We start from the raw sequence: 24,753 nt of genomic DNA, 5'->3' as shown, positions 1-24,753 counted from the left end.
CTCTGTAACATCAGCTCTGTGGGTTTACGTCCAATTAAAAGTGAAAAGAAGCACAGCTTTGTATGGACCTGTATGCACTGGGATGCTGGTTAACGTCAAGTGGAGTTCCATTCCTCTTCCAGGATATTTTAGGTGGCGGTATACCTGTGGTCTCACAATTAAGCACAGCTCTACTTCCACTGGTTACTGTCATGTTGATGGGACCTGGACTGATAGAAGGACCAACTGAAAAGAGATAGAAAGGCTTTAGATTTAAGGGGAAAATACGTTTTACAGTTTTTTTTCTGTTCTGATTTATAAAAAAAAAAAAAAAACTGTAAATCTTGACCAAAACTGTGCTAGATTAATAAAGAAACTGCATCTGATGTGTTTACCAAACACCCGGAGATCCATTGCACGGTGATCTGAGCCAGCCTGGTTGGAGACAGTGCAGTAGTAGCGACCAGCATCATTCAGCTGAGGCCCACGTAAACGCAGAGAGCCCTCAGATAACACCGTGTACCTGAAACCAACCCTCAGTTTAAGAGCAAATCATTTAGATGACCTACAGTAGGTGTGTCTAAAGCTCCAACAAGTGACGTACGCTTTGCCTGGATATCTTAGGACTTACTTATCGTTATCCTTGGGCACAGGGAAGCCATCTTTCCTCCACATGACCGAAGGTGAGGAGTCATCTTGTACTTCACAAGGTAAAACCACATCCTGCCCAAAATGAACGGTTACCAACGAGCTGCTTTCCTTTATCACTGGTGGCACTGCAGATGCAGAGGTAGACATATTTAGATTCTTAGGATCGTATTAAGCATCATTATGTAAAATCCATTCAGGGTTAGAAATTGAATACACAATGTTTAATAATTTAAAGAAATAAAACTCATAGGCAGATTAATAGAGATCCCATAAATCATGTCCAACAACCAAGCTTATATAAATAAATAAATGAATAAAAGATAAAGAGCTATTGATTTTAAACTATTTTATAACTTGGAAACATCATTTATCACAGCCTGATTCAACAAATAAACATTAATAAACCAGAAGAACAATATACATATCAGTAAATATTTGACTTTTAAAGAATAATGTAAAAACTCATGATGGAATTTGGATCACATAAAATGAAGTATTTATACTTAGATTTTAACATTTATTTAATGAGGGAACCTAAAGAGGTAATAAGTAAATCAGAGGGAAAATGTCAAATATTTTTTACATTCATCCAATAAATACATTAATAATAAATCTCATACATGTGGTGGGTATTTTACATGCAAACCCCTTACCTCTGGTTCTGTTACAAATCATTTTAATGGTAAAAAGATTTCACCAGTGTGCAAAAAAACTGCTTTATAGGTTTGCTCAGAAACATTAGTAAGTTTACAACATCATAAGGAGGACAGCAGGCAAGGCAGGGAGAAAGCTTTCGCAGTTTGACGTAGGAAAAGAGCTGACTCATATTTAGCTACCATATTAAGGCCTGGTCGCCCACAGAAACTGACAGGCTGGGCTTGGAGAGCATTAATCAAAGAGGCAGCCAAGAGGATCATGGTAACTGCAGAAATACATGGGTGGGAGACACAACTAATAACCAATAAATCCAAAAACTCCATTCCCACCATTAGACGAGTTATCGGGATTATAATATGTAGATTCATGTCTTTGAGAGGGTTATGGATATCTTCTCAGAATGGACAGTATGATGGATAGAACTAAATACAGGAAATCCTGGAAAAGAATGATTATAGGCAAACAAACGTCTGAGACTGGGGTGGAAGACGACCCGAAACATACAGCCTTTTTAAAGCCTTAGAATACTTTAGATTAAAGCTAGTGGGCGGCAGGGGGCTGGTAGAAAGGACAGCATTTCTACGCATTACCCATTTCAAGATGCAAAAAAAAAAAAAAAGATGTATTGATAGCAATTTTGAATTATGTTAAACTTCTTTTAAACATAAAATGAATAGCTGAACTGAAAAACAATGACTCTTTAAAATAGTTAGTTTTGTGATTATTATTATAAACCTCCCACTTTTAAAGCCACGTGAAGTTTAGTGATTGTAGTTTATTTTATTGAAATATGCTATTTAAATTTGGGGGGGAATTAAAGGGGTGTGAAAACTGTTTGGGAAAATTTGGAAATCATTTGGTTAAAGTATACTAATGTGATAAAAGAGGCCCAATAACCTTTAGACCTCAATCAAACTGAATTTTGCAAGACTTAAAAATAGTTGTGCACAGATTAGCTCCACTTAATCTATACGTTTGTGGGATATTTTGCAATATAGCTGTGATAAGTGTGAGAAGCTGATAAATATATACCGAAAAATTTTCTATAGCTGCGGGCTAAGAAATCAGTCAAAAGACTATCTGACTTAAAGGCACACTGCAAACTTTGTGACCTAAAGTGTTATTTTAAATGATTCCTCAGGCCAATAAACGGCGCTAAACGCTATTAATGCTACAAGCAGGGCTCCTCTCTTCAAATACCACCTATGTAAGTTGGGAAAACATGCATCCGTCATTGGCCAGGTCAGCGTATCCCTTTACAGCCACAGGCTCTTATATCGTCATAGAGATACAGTAAGGCTTTAGCTCTAATTCCCAGCCCACTGTCACCTGCCGCCACCCTGCAGGCTGTTTTATTAAAAAATAAACAATCTTAAATCCACCCTACTTGTCTCCATGATGTGTTCTGAATATGGGTCAGAAAACTAGGGACTATTACATACAGATGCACAGATACAGATGTTTAGTAGAAGCAGAATACTGGCAGTTACAGATCTAGCGCCCCTAGTGGCCAAAAGTTACACATTGTGCCTTTAAAGATGTCTCTAATATATTAGGGTATATCCCTAAAGTATATAGATATAGATAAATGTATTAAGTAACATTTTAAATCACATGAGAAATCTGATAAACTTTCAGTATGACATTTTTTTTTTTAATGTTCATAAAATGTTTCAGCATCTTTTTGTTATACTTACAGAGAATCTCCACAGTGAAGAAGAGACTATTGCTTCCAGCCATGTTGGTGACTACACAGCTGTATTGGCCACTGTCCTCAGGCTTTACCTCCTGAATCTCCAGGTACTGACCTCCTGCCAGCTGCTGGATACGGCCGTTAGGCTGAGGTCACAGGAAGACAGAAGTTAAATGCAGTTCAGTATCATCTTTTTGTCAGGCTTTTATTTTGTCGATTCTGTACCTGCAGCTTTGCATCATCCTTGTACCAGTCTATATGTGGAGGGGGGTCACTGTCAGCCAAACACTCTAAGGTCAGGTGTCCATTAAACGGCACGGTCACCGTTTTTACATCACCGGAGCCTAGGAGTGTTGGTGGGACTGTGATATAAAAACAAATAGTTTTAGTAAAACAAATTAATCAAAGCAACAAAAAAAACCCTTAGGCATTTATGAACTCAGGGATTTAGAGAGTTAGGTTAGGGCGCTTTCACAACTAAGTGTTAAAACTGCAAAATATGTGTCTAAATTCAACTTAAAACAATCGAAGGAAAAAGGACAAAAAAAATAAAGATGTTAACGGAAATGCAGCTCAGGTACAGATTGGCTAAAACAAAGAAAGAAGGATAATAATTTTTCTCTTTGCTTTATTTACAATAACCTTATGTGTTAGATTAAAATTTAAAGAAGGATCCATTTGTTATAACATGAAACAGAAGGTGGAATACATTAAATGTGCTTAGAAATTTCAAATCAAACCCGAATCATTATTCTAAAACCATCAATCACTCTGTGCATTCTGAGCATAATGAAGCAGCAAATGTCTGTTTTAGCAGCCATCATCCTCTCAACTTTATTCATTATGTCCTAAGAATATGAAGGATTTAGAAAGTACTGCTTGTGTCACCTTGCACTCGGACCCAGTGGCTTCTTCCATCCTCTCCAGCGAGGCTGCTGGCCAAGCAGGTGTACAGACCTGCATCCTCGACCTTTTAAAGAGAGCACATTCATCAGCCTGGATGCTTCTGGCAGAGCAGCCTGTTTTCAGCTAGACTGATGACCTACATTAAAATATCAGGATCTTTGTATTTTAGATGAGATTATGACAATATTTCTAGGTGTGAAAATGTGAAACAGGCACTTCATAAACTAACAGTGGGGTTTAGACAATCAAGCATTAATTTCAACATTTTTTAACACATTTAATCTTTTGTACTTGTTCACATTTGGACACATTACAACGACAAACTCTTAGATGTTTGGTTGGAAATTTATTCTACGACCAATAATAAGGACAATATATTTGCAAAATGGAAAAGAAAAAAAAAGCAAATTAAACCTTCACTAAGCTTTTGTTTTCATCATAACTAACTCTGGTGATGTGAAATACACTGCATCAATTTGTCCTCTTAGATTTATCTAAATAGTAAACAGCTTTAACCTGAGACAAAATCAGTAGAGCTGAGTGGTGAGGTCCTCAGAGGTTTGTCTGATAACTAGGGAACAGCATCTGCAGTGGCAGAACGGCACCTTTTTTACAATACTTAGTGGAATTTGGTTAATTTGGAAAGTTTTTAAAATCTTTTTTTGTTCTCTTACTCCAAAACGTAAAGGTATAGTGGTATACAGTAGTATAGTGTTCGTTCTCCGGGGGATCATTTAAATAAGTGGTCCTCCTAATTGTCAATCATTCTGGTGATATGTTTACATAAGGCCGTCCTACTTGCTAATCCTCATTTTCACTTACCGGTGGTGAGTCTGACATAGTGGAAAATTGGCAAATCTTCTTTTGGAAACTAAGCTTGTATGAGTGGTACAAAAAGCAACTTATAAACAGAGCTTGCACGAGGAGAAATGAGCTCATTCATGTTTTCACACTCATTTAATAGGCGTTCCCTCTCAGGAGCGGGTACGGGGTTGTGCATGTACATTCATTTTTGAAGGGGAACAGGTGTCTCTTCTCAAAAATCAGAGAACATCCTCCACTATACGTTTAAAGAAATTAAAATTTTCATTTTATACTGTAATTTTAAGCTATTTACCATAAATGACTCCTGACTGCTGTGGACATTTCTAAACAGTTTCCTTTGTTTACCTAATAATTTTTATTTTCTTAAAATGCATAAATAAATAAAAAACAAAAAAGTTTACACCAGATGTTTTACAAGAAGCCTAAACCTTAATCTACATGGACGTAATACAGTAAATTACAATACCTAATTTACTGCCTTCGGTTTATCCTCTCCTCTGTGGGCTAACCCTCATGCTGATTTTGGTGAAGGAAAAATCTAAACCCATAGGATGTGGATTTAATGACTTGATTGAATTCGGTAAATTTTGGGACGGCCCCTTTGGTATGTAGTGCTTGCATTGATTCTAAAAATGGCGGAGCCCTGCAGTACGGCATCCATCATGAAGACCGAGGAACACAGCTGACACATCAGGGAGGAAAATATGGCAATATCAAATACAGACTTGGGTTTTAAACGATTGTCCTATCTCATAAACATCAATGTTTTGTTTCCTATTAAAATCAACAAAGTTGAAAAAAAATCAATAGATAGAGGCTGAGTTGTTTTGTAAAGAGTAAGCTGAGCTCCAAATTGTTGAAGGCTGTAAATAAATCAGGTTCTATAAATTACTGAGTAGCTAAAAACACACACTTTACTTTTTAGACCTGAAAACCACTAATTATCAGTTTCATTATATTTATCACATAAAATGATAATAAAACCTAACAAAGTTTGTAACAAATTGAAAAAAAATATCAAAAAGTTCAATGTGTATGGATGTTTTGCGAACCTGAACTTTACTGATCCGGATGACTTGTCCATCCTGCTGAATGATGTCAGCTCCCTCCAGAGGCCGACCATCCTTCAGCCAGCTGATGGTCGGAGGAGGGACACCCACAGCGGAGCACTCCAGCTCAAGTGGACTGTTTACTGGTACGGTCAGCTCTTCTGGTGAGCTGGAGTGGGAAATCTTTGGAGGCTCTGGAACAGAAAGGAAAATGTTTTACTTCATTGTTTATTGAATTTTACAGCGTGACTTTTAGATGTGTAGAAATCAAACGCCATGATTGCTCTACCAAGCACGGTGAGGTTAAAGCTTTTGGTGCTGCTTCCTGCCTGGTTGCTGGCCACGCAGCTGTAAAGGCCTTCGTCTGATCGGGTCACATCAGCGAGCTTCAGGCGAGTCTCCTGTCCATCCAGCAGCAGGTTTCTATGCAGAGACAGTGGCTGTCCATCCTTCAGCCAGGTCAGCGTGGGAAGCGGGAACCCATGAGCCTCACAGGTTAAAGTCACCAAGGATCCCCGGACCACTGTAACTGGCTCCACTGGTTCAACATGATCGACACCAGGGGGCACTGCAGACCAGGAGCACAGGCTGAATAAACTCTCCAAAATCCTAATTTATTTGTAACCTATTTAAAAATTGAGAAGGATTGGATTTTACCTTGAACTTGCACATCATAGCTGAGCTCAGCAAGGCCAGCTTGACTCCGTGCCACACAAGTGTAAACTCCAGAGTCGGATTGTTGCACACGAAAAATCCTTCATGTCAAAGAGATGACAATTAGGAATGACTTCATCTCTAATAATCTAATTATTTACAAGATATCTGCCGTTATCTAAACAGACCTAAGTACAGCGTCACCAGAGAGGAGGCGAGTGCGAGGGGAGAGGAGCAGAGGCCGTCCGTTCATCAGCCAGCTGATCTGAGGTGGAGGGTTTCCAGCTGCGTGACACTCCAGAGTCACCATGCTGTCCTGAGTCACCTGCACCTCTCTAGGGACTGAGGTCTCACCAGAGATAGAAGGCGGGACTATGAACAAAGGGAGGCAAGTTATTATCAGATTAAATAATTCTATATAGTCTTTGATCTATTATGTCGATATCCATGGTAAACATGCAACAAAAAAAAAGAAATAGATCCATCAATCATTATTGTGGCATAGTCTCACACGGGAAAGTTGATAGAGATCCAAAATTACACAAACATTTGATTATATTTATTGAATTAGCAGAAAAATACAGTAAAGAATTGTTTTATCAGAATTGTACCATCTATCTATCAATGATCTATCATCTCTGCTAGGCAAGGCAAGGCAAGGCGAATTTATTTGTATAGCACAATTCAGTACAAAGACAATGCAAAGTGCTTTACATGATTAAAATACAGGAAGATAAAACAGAATCAAAGCAAGTAGGAAAAAAAAATAAAAAAATAAATAAAAAAAATAAAAAATAAAAAATGCAGAAACAAAGAAGAATATTAAACAAAATTGGAAGTTTTTGTTAGATTACATTTATTTATTTGATGATTTTTTTTATTTATTTTTTTTGCTGGTGAAGATTCTCAGTCATCCAGATCATAGTCATTCCAAAAAAAGAAAATGAAAAACAATCCACTGGACTTTGTTTCCAAGTTTCGACTTTGTTTGAAGATGTTACGCTTCCCATCCAAGAAGCTTTTTCAATTAAAAATATCAGAAATAGCGTTGAGTACGAAGTTTTTATACAGTAGCCCAACAAAGGCTTGTTTTTGTTTTGAAAACATGCAAATTTAAATGGATGAAGGGGTCCACCCCTTTGAAATGGGGGTCGTTTGGCCTCTTTCTTCTAACTTCTAACCAAATGACCCCTTCGTCTGTTATTCAACACTATTCCTGACATTTTGAATTGAAAAAGCATCCTGGATGGGAAGCGAAATGTCTTCAAACTTGGAAACAGAGTCCAGTGGATTGTTTTTAATTTTCTTTTTTTGGATCTATAATCTATTTTGCATGCAGGGTCACAGGGGGGTTTGTGCATTCTGGACACCCTGGAGAGGACACCAACCCATCAAAGGCCAATCTAAAAAGACAGATAACCTAACAGTCATGTTTTTGGATTGTGGAAGGAAGCCAAAGGCTCAGGGAGAACATGCAAACTCCATGCAGGAAAACATCAGGCTGGGATTTTAATCCAGGACCCTTTTATAGCTGGCTCTTAGTTATATAAAACATATTTATTGTGCATGAATAAGGTCTTAGCTCTGTTACACTGGTAGCCAAGTAATCGACATTTCGTTGTCAAGATTCACCTTGTGTTTTTTTGTGCAATGACAATAAAGGAAGTCTAAGTCTTAGTCTTTTAACTTCTGATAAGTTGATCAATCTTTCATGAACCCAATTGACTTTTTTCCATATGAGATGACCCAGAGGCCACTTTGTTTGAGCCACTGGTCATTAGACTTATTGAAAAGCCACATCAGTTTAGCCAGCACTTATAGACTGAGCAGGACAGTAAGGCAGAAAATAAAAGATCTCCGTAGCTGACTGTCCTATTTCAAGCTTTAGGCTGGGTAGCATCAACTGTAGATGCTACAGTAGATGCTACCTAGTACAACTAGTTCTTTAAGGGGAAACGCCCCCAAAATATAATTTTCTGTCTGTGAAGATTCTCAGTCATCGAGGTTATGGTCAAGCTTGAAAATTTCAGTTTAGGCAACTGGATGTGACATTTTCCAGAAGACGTTTCGCCTCATCAAAGGTGGTGGAGAGCACTGAGATTAATACATTGTAGGTGTTGCAAAGGAATCAGAGGGAACAAAAGGTGTCCATGTTCCCTCCTCCAGGATTGGCTAAGGGGGTCACCTGGGGAGTGTTAATTTTGTTGGGGGCGGGGGTAGTGTTGCCAACTCCCTGAGGAAAAAAAAGGATGTGCCAGCTGACCCGATTGCCTTTACCCCTCATTGCGTGCTGATTTGTGTGTGCAATTATTATTTTTTTTTTACTATTTGACTCAAATCTGAATTGAATTAGATGCATATCTGTGAGTGACATGAACACATGGAAAACAAATTATTATCCAGCAATTCATTTTAACACAAAATAATAAACTTTGCTGAATAAAATAAGTATCTTAAACATAAGCCTGTCAGTCTTAACTTCAAATGGTAAAAATGAATATAAAGCAATAAATAAATAGTGCACATTTTTGGTGCAACAGCAACTTGTGCAAACTTGTAAACATATTTGTGTCTTAAATGCAATGACTGTAGGCTACAGTTGTAAAACAGAAAACAGATCTTTAGCTCAATGCCACATTATGTGGCGATAGCCTGCTTTTCCCACTTGTATTCCCTCAGAGCACTTGCAGCAGTGAGTTGTTTGTCTTTAAGTGCTTCAGAGTAAAAGTCTGAGCAAGAAAGTTCATAATTGAGGCTGACAATGAGCTCAGCTTTAATTAATTCAGTGGAACTTTTGTTCCACACATCAGTCCATTTGTTCTTCATTAAGGAGGAAATCCTCTTCACAAAACCAGTGGAAGATGGGATGCTGAGGACAAAGGACACAGCAGCTTGGGAAGGTCAGCTGCCTAAAGAACCTCCATCCACCTCTCTGCTCTTCCTTTGGACTGCCAGGATTCCTTTTCCTGCAGCGTCAGCATTAAAAAACACTCTGTTCGTCCCCAATACTGCTCTGTTGTCTCCCGTTATCTTATCCATGTTTTGTATCTAACGTTCCCTTTTTCTTCATTTTCCATTAGCTTTTTACTGACTATTTTTTCACCCTCAATACGGGACAAAGTGTGTTCCTTTTCCACTAAATACAGGACAGGTACTTCTATTTTTAAATAAGGAAAGTTTCTGTTTTACAAGGGACGATTGGCAACCCTAGGCGGGGGGGATTCAGAGTGGTTTGTGTCTAAAGTGGTTTAAAATCACCTTTTTATTTGACCATTTATTATTAAAACATTGTTTGATGAAAGAAACCTAAGTAGTTCAGCACAGATGCATCTATAAGCTTGTAGCCTATTTTCCTTGAATTTACTTTGGGTCAGAAGTTCCTGTGCTTTTTGGCGGATGTGGCATCAAACATTTCCATGTTAAACAGGTCCGACCTAGCTAACAGTCAAAGCTTTATATTAAGATGAATTTTGTGGAGGTGACCAGCCTCCAGATCAATTGCGACCTCAGGTAAAATGAAAAAAGTAAAAAAAAAAGTAAACGACTTGTGAAGTACAAGCATGAGCTACAGGAATGGGCAGTGCTGCAGTTCTATGTTTTGGCCACAGGTGGCAGTATGATTCGAAAACTTTGCAATGCTTTTATGACAAAGTGAAAGAAGTACTCAGGGTGAATCAGAGAAATTGGAAAACTTCCTTTCACTGCAGGTAAAATATTTTTAAATGGTGAACAGTAAGACAAAGCATCTTACAAAATCAGGGATTTTGTTGAAAATATTTATTTTTTTTCTTAGTGACTAAACACAAAAGTAATCTACTGTAATAAAATATAAATTTCTCTAAGGCTTTGAACACGTTTGTCATTGGAGGAACATTTCTAATAAAATAATCATATAAGATCAAAACCAACCTAAAACCACCAGGGTGTAGATTTTGCTTTCCTGACCAGCGGGGTTGACAGCCAAGCACGTGTATGTCCCAGAATCCTCAGGGCTCAGCCTCCTGACAGTCAGTGTGCTGCCACTGGGGGTCAAACTGTGGGGTGAAGCATAAACACACATCCACATAATGTTTGTACGTTTATTCTCCTGTCATAACCACTTGACCTCTGAATCTTGCCGTTATTTACTTAGCATTATGAACATCTTCACATGGCTTTCACACAAACAGATTTGCTCTCTCTGGCTGATGTAGCTGCGATGATCATATCATGAGGAGAACAGCTGTGACACAGCTGCTCATATTACCCGTCATGGTGGAATTAAAACCATTTGTCTCTGTTTCTCTCGGTCATGCCTGTTATCATGTATTATGACTCATACTGTAATAATCAGAAAGCTTCATTGAACTGTTTTAATCATTTCTGACATTTTCCTGACGAATCACTTCATGTAGTAAAGGACTTAAAAGTCTTACGTGATGTGATGCGTGTCCGATCCCTCCAAAGACTCTCCATCTTTCAGCCAGCTGAAGCGAGGTGGCGGGATTCCATTTGCTCTGCAGTCCAGGGTCAGCTCTTCTCCTATGGGTCCACTCACATCAGATGCTTGGTCAGAGTTCAGGATGGTGGGCGAAACTGGGAACCACAGGGATTATATAAAGCTATCACCATAAATCCTCACAGAAAACCTGAATAAGTCAGAGGATGTGGGGAAAATCTTACCAAGCACTGTGAGCGAAAAGTCTTTCTGTGTTTGTCCTTCGCTGTTCTTCACCAGGCATGTGTACGTCCCGGCATGAGAGAGAGTGAGAGGGCCCAGCTCCAGCCGGTTACCTCGAACCGACCACTGCCATTGCAGACTGCTCTCTGGTTGGCAAACACAACCACTTACTTCCGCTGTCACATATAAGAAATGCACAGTGTTTTCTCATTTCATCCATGGATGCCTTTCTCCTACCTATGGGAGTTCCATCTTTCAGCCAAGTGATGCTGGGGACTGGCACCCCTGTGGCCTCACACAGCAGGGCCACATTGGAGCCCAGGGTGTAATTGACAGACTCCCACTGAGGCCCATCAAGCATGGGTGGAACTAGGGGAATACATTTTGTTTGTAAACCTCCATGTATAACCTCTAACCTATCCGAGATAAATGTTTAAAGTTTCTATGTGGTTATCAGGGATATTCTTACCATGAACTGTCAGCCTGAATGTCCTGTCCACCTGTCCTGCCACATTGGACACTTTGCATGTGTACATCCCACCATCTGTAGTCTGTGTCAGAAAAAAAGTTTTAGCAGGGATTCATCCGTCCATAGATTTATCCATCCATTTTACATCAGGCTTATCCCAAGAGGGGTCGTGAGAGGTGCTGGTGCCTATTTCCAGCCGTCTACAGGCGAGAGGCGGGGTACACCCTGTGTTGCCATCACAGGGCAACAGAGAGACAAAGAGGACAAACAACCATTCACGCACACACTCACACCTAAGGAGAATTTAGAGAAGCCAGTCATGGTTTTGGACTGTGGGAGGAAGCCGGAATACCTGGAGAGAACACACACATGCTCAGGAAGAACATGCAAACTCCATGCAGAAAGACCCCTGGCCAGGAATCTGACCCAGAACCTTCTTGTTGCAAGACAGCAGTGCTACCCACTGCTCCACTGAGCAGTCCTCCATAGATTTATTAAAGTGGAAATTTGTCGTTACGTTTTCTATCTTTTAGGAAAGGCTGTAGGCAAACAAATGAAATAAATGTTTGCTGGCTCATAAATGTGCTCGTCAGACGCCAAACATCCACGAGCTGGTGAACAAGTCATGCTGACAGCCACTTAGTGTCCTTATAAGGGTTTTGTTTGGTTTCCAGCCTGACACACCTATGATGTAATGCATTTCTTCCAACCTGAACCCCTACGATCTCCAGCTGGTCTCCATTTATCTTCAGCCCGTTCCCTGCAGCCAGTTGCCGCCCATTCTTGTACCATGTGACCTCTGGCTCAGGAACACCATGAGCTTCACATCGCAGGATGACCGAAGAGCCAACTTGAGGGGTCACACTGTCAGTATCGGCGTCGTGCCGCGGCTTCAGGGAGGGTGGGACTGTTTGTTTGAAGACAATGGAAAGTTTGATCTATTTAGACAATGTATGATTCAAAGCTAACCTGTCGTCAGCCCCAGCTGGTTAAAGATAAACACATTTTATTGCACGGACAAAGTGTTCAGATTTGATCATCTGTATATGAATCTGAAACGTGCAGATGGGTCATCGTGCGTTTGCTCACCATAAACGCTGAGGAGAAAGCTCTTCTGGTCCTGCCCTGCTGAGTTGCTAGCTGTGCACACATACTGACCCGCATCCTCCTGTCTCGCCCGAGGCAGCTGTAACATCTGGCCACCTTTGACGCACATTTAGGGTTTTATATGTAATCTCAGTGTTAAAATTGGATTGAAGGAACAGAAGTATAGATGATATAAAAGTCATTTTTAGAAGTTGGCCCCTGGCTGACCTGGCAGAATGTGAACCGTTGTGCTAAAATGAAGAACCTGTCCATCCCTGGTCCATGTGATCTCTGGGGGAGGGTACGCTTGGACATCGCACAGCAAAGACATCGTAAGGCCTTCGATCACGCTCACCTCCTCTTCTTTAGGTCCTGTGATTCTAGGAGGCACTGAGATTGACATTTGCTTAGTGCAAACAAATGAATACATTTTGTCGTAATAAAATTAACTCCCCTGAGGCCTATTTTTTTTTTACATTTTGTCACATTACAGCCACAAAACTTCACATTACATGATGTATTTAGCCAATGCTGTGTAGAGCCACCTTTTATTAAATGACAGCCTGAAGTCTTTGGACTTCTACTTCTACATCTTTTTATTTCTGTATTTTTTTTGCAGATGAAGCTTAATGTGATAAGATATAGAGTCTGTGCAAACATTTATTTCAATATTTGGTAGGTAATGGCTACAGACTTTGAATGGGCCTTTCAAACACACTAATAGGCTTCATCTAAATGTTCCATCGAAACTCAGATTATATATTAAGGAAATCGTCCTGTTAGATTCTGTATCTCTGCTCCAATCCAGTCTTTCAGCCTCTAACTGGATTTTTACAAATCAAGTTATATTCCTATCTTGGCTGAAAAAAAGAGTCCCCACAGTATGATACTGTCACCGCCATGTTTCATGGGAGGATTGGTGTGTTTAATTTGTACAATCGGACAAAAAGCTTATTGTGAGCAGACAGAACTGACAGACTTCTTGATAAGTGTTGAAAGATTTTCAGAAAATCCCGTTCCCTTCAATTTAAGCCTGTTTGGTGGTTCACAGATTTTTATTATGATTTATATTATCTGATACTTAAAATAAAATACATCACGATAGACTCCATTAACAAATGTGATGATTTTTAAAGGGATAAGATACCTTGGCTTTGTTTCGGGGTAACAGAGTTAGGGGGTTGAAACCAAAAGCTTCCAACACCTTTTAGGTTTCAACATATATAACTTTAATTAATGCTCTTTTTAGCTGAGCTCTTTACAATTAATGCAACACTTTGTGATGTTTATACAAAAACTAATCTCTGCAAACTGCACTGAGGATGTGGCTGTAACACAAGAAAATGTAGGAAAATGTTTATGGGGTTTGACTACTTTTAAAGTCTCACCTTGCACTGCCAGGTTGAAATGTTTCTCGACTGTTCCGACTTTATTCTCAGCCACACACATATAGTCAGCCATGTCTGAAACCTGCACACTGAGGAGCTGAAGGATCGAGATCATTGTGTTATTCCTCTGTATAAACTCCACAGCTGGGTCCGTCACAGGTGGGTAAAAACTCTGCAGGTAAAATGCATCTCACCTGAAGAGCTGTTCCATCCTTGCTGATGTGGTGCTGGGAGTCTGTGTGCACCGGCTGCCCATCTCTCATCCAGGAGATGACTGGAGCGGGGTGTCCAGTTGCGTCGCAGTGGAGAACAACGGTGCTGTTCACCACTGCTCCCATTTCTTCCATAAACTCCTCTGATGTGCCCATTATAACAGGAGGAACTATGAACACAAAAATAAATAAATAAAAATAAGCATGTATGCTACTATTTTAATACAAATATCAAAGGAGATAGTTTGTGGGGTTTTTTTTTTCCTTACTCAGGACATCCAGTTCAAAATGCATGTGATCTTCTCCAGCCTCATTCACAGCTTGACATGTGTACCTTCCACCATCCTCCTGTTGCACTCGAGGGATATGTAGCACCTGTCCTCCTGAAAGGATTTACAAATGACCCGTTAAAACAGCTTGGTCTATAAACATAAGGTCTCTGCAGTAGAGAACAGGTTATTGGTTTCAACTGACCAGGATGCAGGATCACTCCGTCAGCAGAGCTGAGTTTTCTTCCATCCTTGTACCAGCTGAGTTTAGGAGGAGGGATGGCATTGCTCTCACAGGACAGGCTGACTGAGTGACCTAAGGCGACATCCCTCTTTTCCACTCTGTCCTCATTGTCTCCTTCATGTCCCAAACCCCAGGCTGCTTCCCTGTTTGTCACCCGCTGGAGGACAGGAGGAACTGGGGAGAAGAGAGCACACCTAAAATGATCAACCTTTACTGGTGCAAATAAAAAGAGAAATTAAGGTTCTAACAGAACATTTAACTCAAATCTAAGTCAACTGTGTGAATACCTTGAACAGTGATATGAAAGTCTCTCTTATCCTCTCCAGCAGAGTTGGACACCACACAAGTGTACTGGCCTTCATGGGAAAGTCCGGCGTTTTTGATGTGGAGGAGGTGTCCCTTCTCCTCAATCCCAGCCTGGTAGCTTCCAGTCAGCAACTGCACACAAAAGTAAATACTTAAGCTTTGAAGATCATTATCTATTATATTTTGGAAATTCAGTACAAAAAGAATTATAAATATTTTTTGAAAGGGTCAACCAAAAATTTTACAAAGTATTGGACCCTCTATTGGGTTATTTTGACAAACTTACAAATCTCCCTTCTCGCTAGTAAACAAGTCTCAATGTAAAGTGTTTTCATTTTACTCCTTTTCTTTTTTTTTTTTTTAGTTATTTTTATTTTCCTGCTGGCACAGGGGTTTTTAGGGTTGAATGGGGTTTATAAAAATATAAAAATGTTGAAATGCTGTTTGATTCTTGTTATACTGTACATGATGAAAACAATTGTAACAACTGCAAAACACTACAGTTTGAATGGCATTGTACATCTGTTTTAACAACAATAAAAATATGATTGATGAGATTTAAAGCTATTCATTATTAAAATGTATTGCTTTTTTTATCGCTGGTATGGACTTTATGTTGGTTTTAACCGTTTGCAAGGTACAAACAAATGCATTAACTGTTATTTAGTGGATGACAATAATCCAGGAACGTGCTGGTGAAGATTCTCAGTCATCTATATCATAGTTATTCCAAAAAAGTATAAAAACAATCCACTGGACTTTGTTACAAACTTGAAGACATTTCGCTTCCCATTCAGGATGCTTTTTCAATTCGAAATGTCAGAACTTTTACTTTTTTGGGATCTTCCAGGAATATTTACTGATGGTTTCTCATATTGTCGTCCATCTGAGGAAATTAGCAAATTGTTCATATGCCTGGCAGTAAACTAGTCTTTCATTTTTCTACCAGCATGTTTCGCCTGAGTGGAAGAAATAATGATGTTTTGGAGTGGCCCCAACCAGAGAACCAGCTTGAATTTTAAAGAGAATCTGTGGAGGGAGCCAGCGATTAGGGAGATGGCATAGAGGCCTTCCAATTCTAAAAACTTGAAGTTTATTATCTCAAATAATTTGTCTAAATTGTAAAAAACATGTTTCTCAGTAACAATACTCTGAAAAATAGGTACAAGATAATTAATCAGACTTAGAAAACTTAGATATCTGCTTTAAAGGTTCTTTAAACTGTTTTTAAACTGTTATTTGGAGAGATCTAAAGTTGCAGGTTGAGGGAAAAAAACTTTTTCTAGTCAAAATGGTCACATTCAGGTCATGGATTCCTTTTGGACATGCTTTTGCTATAATTAACAGAAATACTCATCACACTCAATCTGCAGTGCAGGTGGTTTGTGCAAGCGGGTGTTTATAGTGTTGCTTCTTGTAGTTCATACTGATCACCAGCAGAGGATGATAGAGGTCAGAAATCAGAGCTTTTAGCTTTGAATATACAGCATGAACTAACCTGTCCATCTTTAAACCAGTGAACCTTTGGTTCAGGGAAACCTTTGGCCAAGCAGGACAGAGTTAAGCTCCCGTTTATCCGCACTTTCTCTTCCTGTCCAGAAAATGTCAAGGATGAGGAATCTCCCTCTATCTGCGGTGGGACTAATGAGATGGAGAAGTTAGTGAATCAACCTCAGGGCAGTTCCTCCGGATCCTTTATCTCTCACTCCTATAAATGCGTCTTACCCAGAACACTGAGAGAGTAATGCTTAGTGGCTGTGCCTGCTGCATTGGTCGCCCTGCAAGTGTAGAGACCGTTGCTGTCTCCCTGTGCTGAGCCCAGGCGCAGAGCCTGCCCTCCAAGAGTGTACGTCAGCTGAGGCGAGGAGACGATGGGATGGTTATCCTTCAGCCACGTGATGCTGGGTGTAGGTGAGCCCTCAGTATTACAGGAGAGGACTTTGGGGAAACCCAGCACGACTGACACCTCGGAAGTCTCATTTGTGCCCTTTATGATGGGCGGAGCTAAAGGAGAAGATAACAGTTGATATTAAAACACAAATACCAGAAGGTTCAGCTTCACAGAGGAGCCTGTAAAGCAGAGGTGGTGCAAAGGAAAGAAGAAGGTGCTCTGAAAGTTTGAATTTAAAACCATACCCAGCCTTTCATTAGAAGTACTACTACCAGATTATGCTTAGTATTCTTTTCCACTGTTACCACACATTTAATCAGGGGGGTTGCTAAATGCGGTTGTTGTAATTTCCTTTAATTTATGTTTTTTTTCAATATTTTAGCTGCATTATCGTATAATTAGGATTAATTTAGATCTTCTATCCAAGTAAATGTAAATGTATCTGCATAACTCATCTGATTAAATATTCTGTGTATATATTTAACCGCTTTGTTTAGTAAAGCTTCTTTATTTTTTTTTTTTTGTTATGATAAAGAAACTTGAGATAAGCTCAGAGTTTCCAGATTTAAATACATGCTTTTTATGTAAATCCTATGGAAATGAAATCAGAGGTTTAATGATGAATGAAGACGGCACTGAGTAGCTGAACAAGAATATGCAAATGATCGAGCTAATGAATCTCAAAGCCAAGTCATTACAGCAAACATGGGTTTAACACCTCCTGTTGCATGCTTCATGTAAACAAAAGGCTGCAGCTGCTGTGTCTGTGATGATGTGTTTTCCTTAGAGCAGTGCTTAGAACAGCAAAGAGCAAACACCTTGAACTGTTAGTCTGAACTGCCGCATCTGAGTTCCCGCGCTGTTCCTGGCCAGACACTGGTAAAGACCCTGATCCCTCAGTCTGACTGACTTCACCTTTAGGACCTGCCCATCTTCCTGAAACTCCACATGAGGGTCTCCTTCAGGGGACAGAACCCTGGACACAAACACAGAAATCAATCATCCAACCAACGTGACTTTTAAGCCCTCTGTGTGAGAATGAACGTCATGATTCAGCTGTCAGTGATCCCTTACTCTCCGTCACGGCTCCATTCCACCCTCGGTGCCGGTCGCCCGCTTACTCGACACTGGAACTCCACCTCCTGACCCTGGACCACAGTAAACTCCTGCAGTCGGGATGTTCCGGAAATCTCTGGAGGAGCTGAAATAAGATTATAATCTCAGTGAATCAGACCATCACCTAAAACTAGATGTGTTTAAATTAAAACTGAAGGCCTTATATTTTGCAGACTCATCACAACCAGACTAATTCGCTTAGGGTATTGCTTATGAGGGTGAATATTAATAAATTATTTTCAATTTTTTTTTTTTTTACAAATACTTTAAAGTGAAGATTAGTATTATACAATGAAATGTTTTTTATTTTGTTGTCCAATAAATCAAACATTGAAGGTCAGAGCCCTCACCTTGCACCACTATGTTGTATTGTCTTCTTGCCTCTCCTGCCGAGTTCTGAGCTGTGCAGGTAAACTGACCCGCATGCTCGTGCTGAACTCTATAGATTCTGAGCAATCTGTTGCCGTTCTGCAGATACACACCGGGGACGTCCGCCTGCACAAAGCGATCGCATCTGTAAACCTCTGCAATTTTTGCTGTCAAGGACACATCAGCCACTTGGTGGCATTGTACGGCTGGAGACGGAAAGGATGCAGTATGTAGGTGACACACTTACAGCGTGGCCATCTTTAGTCCAGGTTATTAGCGGGGAGGGGATGCCAAAAACATCACAGCCTAAAGTGAGGGGTTGCTTCAAGGTGACGGTGAGATTCAGTGGCTGGCCGTCGTCCTGGATCTCTGGAGGAACTAAAAACACATCAAGGAATTCTTTAGATTACCGTATCTGTTGTAAGTGGAAAAGAAATAAGGTATATAGCTGTAAATACGTCCTCACCATTAACTTTTAGCCTAGTCTTTCTCTCTACTGAGCCTGCCTCATTGGTTGCAACACACTTGAAGTCTCCACTGTGGCTGGCAGATGCTGCACTAATTACAAGAGCTCCATCCCTTGCCACAGAATACTCAGATTGTTCTGGCTGTAGCTCCAGGCCATTCTTAAACCAGCGCACCCTGGGGTGGGGTGAACCTGCAGGTGGTAGAGAGGAAAACAATTTAGATTCTTACTGAGCACAAAACGAGCTTTGTATTGACCATGCCCCAAAACAAGAAAAGTTACTCCCGTCTCTCCGGCTGTAAACAGAACTAATCGGGCACACAGCCCAGACTTGAAAATGCCAGCTCTCCATTTATCTGCAGGACAGCAGGCAAGACGCTGCCAAAACAGTTTAAGTCCTTGCAGCCCAGAGGCCTGCTATTTCCAAGGTCAGACTCCCATAAATGAGAGAGGAAGGTGTACTGGAGGGAGCTGAGGTGTAATATTCAAGACTATGGCCTCCAGATTTATTACCTAACAATGAAATAAAAGCGTTAAAGAGTAAGGACAGAAACAAGCAGTTCAAAGGAAGTGACAATTTAACTGAGGAGCCTGAAACAAATGTGTTTGGCGGATTACAGACTAAAAGAGAGGTGAAAATGGTCCACTGGAGGAAGCTGGAATGTGAGAAAAAACAAGGATTTTCTGCTCTATGCAACAGATTGACAGAGCAGAGATCCTGGAGGAAACACTGCTTGGTCTATTTCCAGAGGTGTTACATACAAACACCAGCCGTGAGGTGGGGGGGATAAAAAACACTCGATCTATAAAATGCTCACCATAGGACACTGCAGGAAATGTTATCATGTGCTGCTTATCTTAACACATGGTTACAGTTAAAAGAGCTTTAATGCAAATTCATTATGTCACTGCTGGGAGGAAATGCATACAGATGTTCTGTTTTAGATGCGAACAGATCTCATTAAAGGGATTTTCTTTTCTTCGAGTCATTAGCAGAGGAGATCTCCAGCGGTGTTCTTAAATATTTACCTCCATCTTCTGCAAAACATTTAATAATGTCCTTCTGCTAGATTATCCTTATCAGACGTGCTTAAACAGAGTCATCTCAGGAGAATAATGGAGGGAAGTGCTTTTCCTGCTGCTGACTGACTCTGTGGAACATCAACTATTTCGGTGGGGGCCCCATAAAGCACCACTGGTATCTGCCTTCCTGTATAGCGAAGATGTAAGAAGGGCTATTTTGGCTTTATCTCCTTCTTCCTCTGCTTCACGGTGCAACTCAGACATCTCTGTCCTTTATCTGCCAGCAGCAGCCTGTAATTAGGATTCCTCTTCCAGCAGGCAGCGACACACAGGAAAGCAGATGTGGCTCACTGAGGCTGCCGGCAGACTGATGTTCCAGCTGTTGCTCCATATTAGACACACTCCTCACCTTCTCGCATGGAGCTGGTTACCATGACAGAGCGCCACACAAACAATGCTTGTTTGCAGGAACTGTCTAGTAAGTATCACTTAGTGATTCCCTGGACAGGAGGCTACATCTGTGAGCTTTGATAAGACATGAAGTTCCTGAACAGGCTAACTTGTTAAGCACACCGATTTCTGAATACGAGGACAGCATAGGAGGATGCTGCCATCATGCAAATCGACTGTGAAAGCAGAACGAGTTACTGAAGAGGCATAAATATAGTTCCAGCTTCAGTTTGCAGAAATATTAAAACCTGATGGAACTTCTTTCTTTTTAGTGTTTTCTTTAAAAAAAAAGTGACCAAAAAACATTGTGGAGACTGAACAACTCAAAAAAGGCTAAACTACAAAAAATGATCCATCGAACCCAGTCTTACGATTTCAGAAATTACCAATAAGCCTTTTTGATCTTGTTGTGAAACTGATTTATTAAACAACAGCAGATTCCATAACTAAGGTGGAACGGGGGATTTGCCTGAAAGTTTTTATTGAAAAATATATTTAAAGATAGCCATTTTATTTGATCCTTTATGACTAAAACATCCTTTGATGAGCAGGCTGACACCTAAGTAGAACCCTGGAAGCCAACCTCTTAAGCCGGGCAGGCATACACTGTACGATTATCTGCCCTTTTTTGGGCTGATTCTCCAGTTGTGCGAGAATTTTTCAATCGGGCCGACTTTCTGCCTGATCGTGCATCGTGTAGTGTATAGGGGGTAACGAGGGGCGATAAGTCTCTCATGACCACCTCCTGATCAGGAAACATAAGGTCGGGAGAAAATCAAACATGTTCTAAAAATTCAGTCGGCCATCGTAGGGTTGCATCAGAGCATTGGGCCGCACAGCGTGAGAACATACACTGTGAGCTGTGGACTTTTATACCCTGCCGTTTCTTTGTACAGTATTAGCTGTAGCTTTGTGTAATGATTGAAAATATCGCACAGTGTATGCCTGTGTTTAGCCAAAACTAAACCCAAAGGGAAATCTGTAGCAAGACATATGTTTTTTACATAAAATCAAAAAAGTTTGTGATAATAAAGTGACAAACATGATTCTTCTCTTTATGTTGTGAAGGGAACCGCAAAAAAAAAAATCCATTAATGGTGATCAAATAAAGCCTCAGTCTTTTCAGGCCGACATGCCAATGAATTATTTCATACCTTTTGCTGGACAAGGGATGACGACTTTGCTGTTCACTACTTTCTCCATGATGGCATCTCCAGGTTCTGCAAAGGACGGCGCCTCTGTGGGGTCAGATAACAATGATAAAATAGGAGGCTTGGACAAATCTAATAAAGCCATTTAAAAAAAAAATGTAATTTACATTCATTTTTACTATTTTTCAGGGCTGCACTTTTAAAAATATGAAATTGTCCAGTGAGCTGTTTCCAAACGAAATTTCTTTTTGTTTTACACTTGTGTAAACAAAAAAATGACAAATAAAATCTGTCTAAAAGTCTAAAAAAAATTTTAAAAATCCCTTGAGTTAAAGCAATATTTAATTTTCCTTTTTGCAACTGAATTAAAAGCAAATTGCAAAGCAAACCAGTATGTGAAATGAGCATGAGGAAAATTATTCTGACATTTCTTTTGTGGAAATAAGAAAGTGGAAAAGGCCTTTGGCATTTGACTAACTACTGTTCTATGATTTGAGGGATCACACAAGTCATCTGAGGTCATCAACAAGTATTATCCTACAGTAACTGTCACCCAGACGAGGTAATAGCACATTCATTCCCATATAACAGGGAGTTAGAGTACGGACAGCAGGGTGTGTCACACCCATGTACGTTCATACAACCAGTGATTTATGAAACTTTGCGGTTGACTGCCCATGTCCTCCCAGCCTACAGCTTTTGTAATTGACCTAAACATCTAGTAGATCAGCGATGTCTTGGAGCTGAGTCCAAATTTTAACCCACACATGCTCAGATCTAGCTGGCTATGAGCAGGGCATGCCCCAAAGAGCCTTAGGCCACAGGTCTCATGTGGAAATGCATTGTTTGGATGAAAGACTGCACCAGCATGCTGTCTGAGGGGGTAAAACACGCACCCTGTGGCTCTCAACATCCTGAGTAAGAAGTAACACTGCTGTGTCCTTTCACACTACGGTTAGGAAGGGCCCACTGTTTTCAGAGTCACAACTCCAAACACAGATTCATCACGTTGGTATCAATGGCAGCCTCGGCTAGAACACTGAAACAAGAGTGGCGAGTGGCGGCCGAGTGGTTAGGGCAAAGAGCTTGGAATCCTGAGGTTCTGAGTTTGAGCCCCACTCCCACAGACTGCCACTCTGGGTCTCTGAGCAAAACCCTTAACCCCACACTGCTCCCCGGGCGCCCCACGATGGCAGCCCACCGCTCCCCAAGGAGACGCGTTAAATGCAGAGGTAAATTTTACCAATGTGAGATCAATAAAGTTCAATTATTATTAGGAGTCAGGCTGATTACAATCCTTCCTTGGTGTTCTACATGTGGTTCAACCAGAAAATTCCCAGCCCCTGTGAGACCTCTCAGGGATCTACTGGTTTTAATTTTAGGCTAATTCAACGTCTGGGCTCCTCACATGCAGGTAAAACTCACTATAAGTCTATGTGGAAGGATGAGAACCTTATCAGGAAGTTAATTATTGATTCTATGATTCAATGAGGTTATATAACATTTATTTCCTTCCATTTTGATATCCTGAATGTGAACATACATCAATGTTTTTTTTGGACGAGGGTGACCCAATCATGGACATTATTTGAGGCAGCCTTGTGACTGAGGATGTTTTTGGTCTAGTATTTCAAGCTATGTTAAATGAGGAGGTTATGTCCACTAAAAAAGGCCGTTGCGCCACGGGGCTTCCTCATGGTTCTTTTCCTGGGAGCAAGTTACTTACTACTCTTAACTCAAACTGGGTAAAAACATATAAAAAAGGACTATAAAAACAGCAGTAAAAATGTAACAGAGTTTATTCCAGATCAGGTCGTTACAGGACAGAGAAAATGCTTGGAGCTTGCACAGCTGTGGGCTCAAAAAATCACGTCCGCAAGCGTCCGGCAAAGATTGAGCCCCGAGCAAGGTCTTCTTCTCCTTCTTATAGCTCATGAGTCTATGTGTTGGATCATGTGGATGTTTAGCTGTCCATATCAGAAACTGACACGCCATCCATGCCCTGACCTGTATGCACCTTGCCTCTATTCCCAAGAATTACAGATAGCTTCCCTTTATCAGACCGGCTCCAAGATGTGCCCATATCCTGTGCATCTTTAAAAGACAAGAAAGCTGTCCTATTTAGTTGACCTACCTATACACAGTGATATTCACAATGTGAAGGAAGGCCATCTACTCTCTCTAATCTGGCTAACAAAGTAACAACGCACATGATGTATAAAGAATAAACCTAAAAGCTACCTGTAAAATTTTACCTCATCAAGGGGAGTTGTTAGCGATATTTCTTTCTCGTTCATCTAAGTGCTTGTTAAACCCTGATATTTCCAACCAGCTAGGCATTAAAGCTAATGTTGTCCCAAACAGTTTATTCAGTTAATTCACTCTTTTAATAATAATAGTAATTTTATGTTATTAATCTCACACTGAAGAAATTCAACTCTGCATCCCCTTGGGGATGGGTCAGATCATCTTCATTATGTTGGTGACATACATTTGGAAATTAAATGGAAATAAACAGAAAGAGATTATGATTCTTAACAAGGGTGCATTGACCTAGAACTAGTGTATCAACTCGATAGAGCCAGTGTTGTCTCCTCATTTACAAGCATCATGTGCATGATGTAATGATGCGTGATGTGTTAGGGTGTGACCCTGCAGATCTATAAAAAAGTTTCTTTTAACTGTTAATCGGGACCCTTCCTGATGAAGCAAGCCCAGTGAGGCCTGCTGTACGTAACCTGTAGCCCTTCATATTTCATAGTCTCCGATACTGATCTAAGAATTAGTAAAATGTATTAAAATTTGTACTTAAATTGACCAGATAAATAAGATGGTATGCCATCGGAAATTAGTATGTCTAAACCAATACACATGTCACATTTGTGTCCAGAAAAATGTACTTATTGTCCCTTTTTGCAGTGTAGTCCCGGTACTGTATTGCTGTCTGCTGTGTCTCATAAAGCACGCTGAGGTTATGAGGACATTCCTCCTACTGACAGACTGTCAGATCCTCCTGATGATACCATCTCTCTGCTGATGTGCCACCACTTGATACCCTCTGATTCCAGCTCTAAATGTGCCAGGTCCTTGGAAACCAGATCCTTTAAACACCTTCATCTGATCAGCATGTTTTGCAAACTCACATCCACATCAGAGGACATTTTCTAAACTTAACTGTCAGGGAGTTAATTTTAATTGATCAATAATCACCTGTTTTAGGGCAAATGTGTATAAATAAA

General features: G+C 40.3%; 1 protein-coding gene across 1 annotated transcript in view; it reads right to left on the bottom strand.

The window, feature by feature from the left end:
- hmcn2 (hemicentin 2) overlaps positions 1–24,753 on the bottom strand; it is an 80,937-nt gene that overhangs the window by 23,112 nt on the left and 33,072 nt on the right. Inside the window, exons 25-55 of the mRNA XM_015397759.1 lie at positions 21,518–21,601; positions 18,891–19,082; positions 18,672–18,802; positions 18,406–18,550; positions 18,014–18,140; positions 17,758–17,915; positions 16,774–17,052; positions 16,547–16,689; positions 15,030–15,180; positions 14,704–14,916; positions 14,499–14,612; positions 14,212–14,399; positions 14,018–14,114; positions 12,858–13,019; positions 12,633–12,746; positions 12,254–12,450; positions 11,544–11,625; positions 11,312–11,443; positions 11,077–11,220; positions 10,830–10,989; positions 10,324–10,448; positions 6,603–6,786; positions 6,418–6,515; positions 6,050–6,328; positions 5,764–5,954; positions 3,869–3,950; positions 3,206–3,342; positions 2,985–3,126; positions 611–755; positions 375–502; positions 69–225 (exon numbers count right to left, since the gene is read on the bottom strand). Of these exons, the coding sequence (XP_015253245.1) occupies positions 69–225; positions 375–502; positions 611–755; positions 2,985–3,126; positions 3,206–3,342; positions 3,869–3,950; positions 5,764–5,954; positions 6,050–6,328; positions 6,418–6,515; positions 6,603–6,786; positions 10,324–10,448; positions 10,830–10,989; positions 11,077–11,220; positions 11,312–11,443; positions 11,544–11,625; positions 12,254–12,450; positions 12,633–12,746; positions 12,858–13,019; positions 14,018–14,114; positions 14,212–14,399; positions 14,499–14,612; positions 14,704–14,916; positions 15,030–15,180; positions 16,547–16,689; positions 16,774–17,052; positions 17,758–17,915; positions 18,014–18,140; positions 18,406–18,550; positions 18,672–18,802; positions 18,891–19,082; positions 21,518–21,601 (4,681 nt within the window). The remainder of the gene's footprint in view (positions 1–68; positions 226–374; positions 503–610; positions 756–2,984; positions 3,127–3,205; positions 3,343–3,868; positions 3,951–5,763; positions 5,955–6,049; positions 6,329–6,417; positions 6,516–6,602; positions 6,787–10,323; positions 10,449–10,829; positions 10,990–11,076; positions 11,221–11,311; positions 11,444–11,543; positions 11,626–12,253; positions 12,451–12,632; positions 12,747–12,857; positions 13,020–14,017; positions 14,115–14,211; positions 14,400–14,498; positions 14,613–14,703; positions 14,917–15,029; positions 15,181–16,546; positions 16,690–16,773; positions 17,053–17,757; positions 17,916–18,013; positions 18,141–18,405; positions 18,551–18,671; positions 18,803–18,890; positions 19,083–21,517; positions 21,602–24,753) is intronic.

The sequence above is a fragment of the Cyprinodon variegatus genome, unplaced genomic scaffold (assembly GCF_000732505.1).
Source record: "Cyprinodon variegatus isolate N-32 unplaced genomic scaffold, C_variegatus-1.0 Scaffold885, whole genome shotgun sequence".
Taxonomy (NCBI): domain Eukaryota; kingdom Metazoa; phylum Chordata; class Actinopteri; order Cyprinodontiformes; family Cyprinodontidae; genus Cyprinodon; species Cyprinodon variegatus.
The sequence above is the reverse complement of the archived record's forward strand: the minus strand, read 5'-3'. Positions and strand labels throughout refer to the sequence as shown.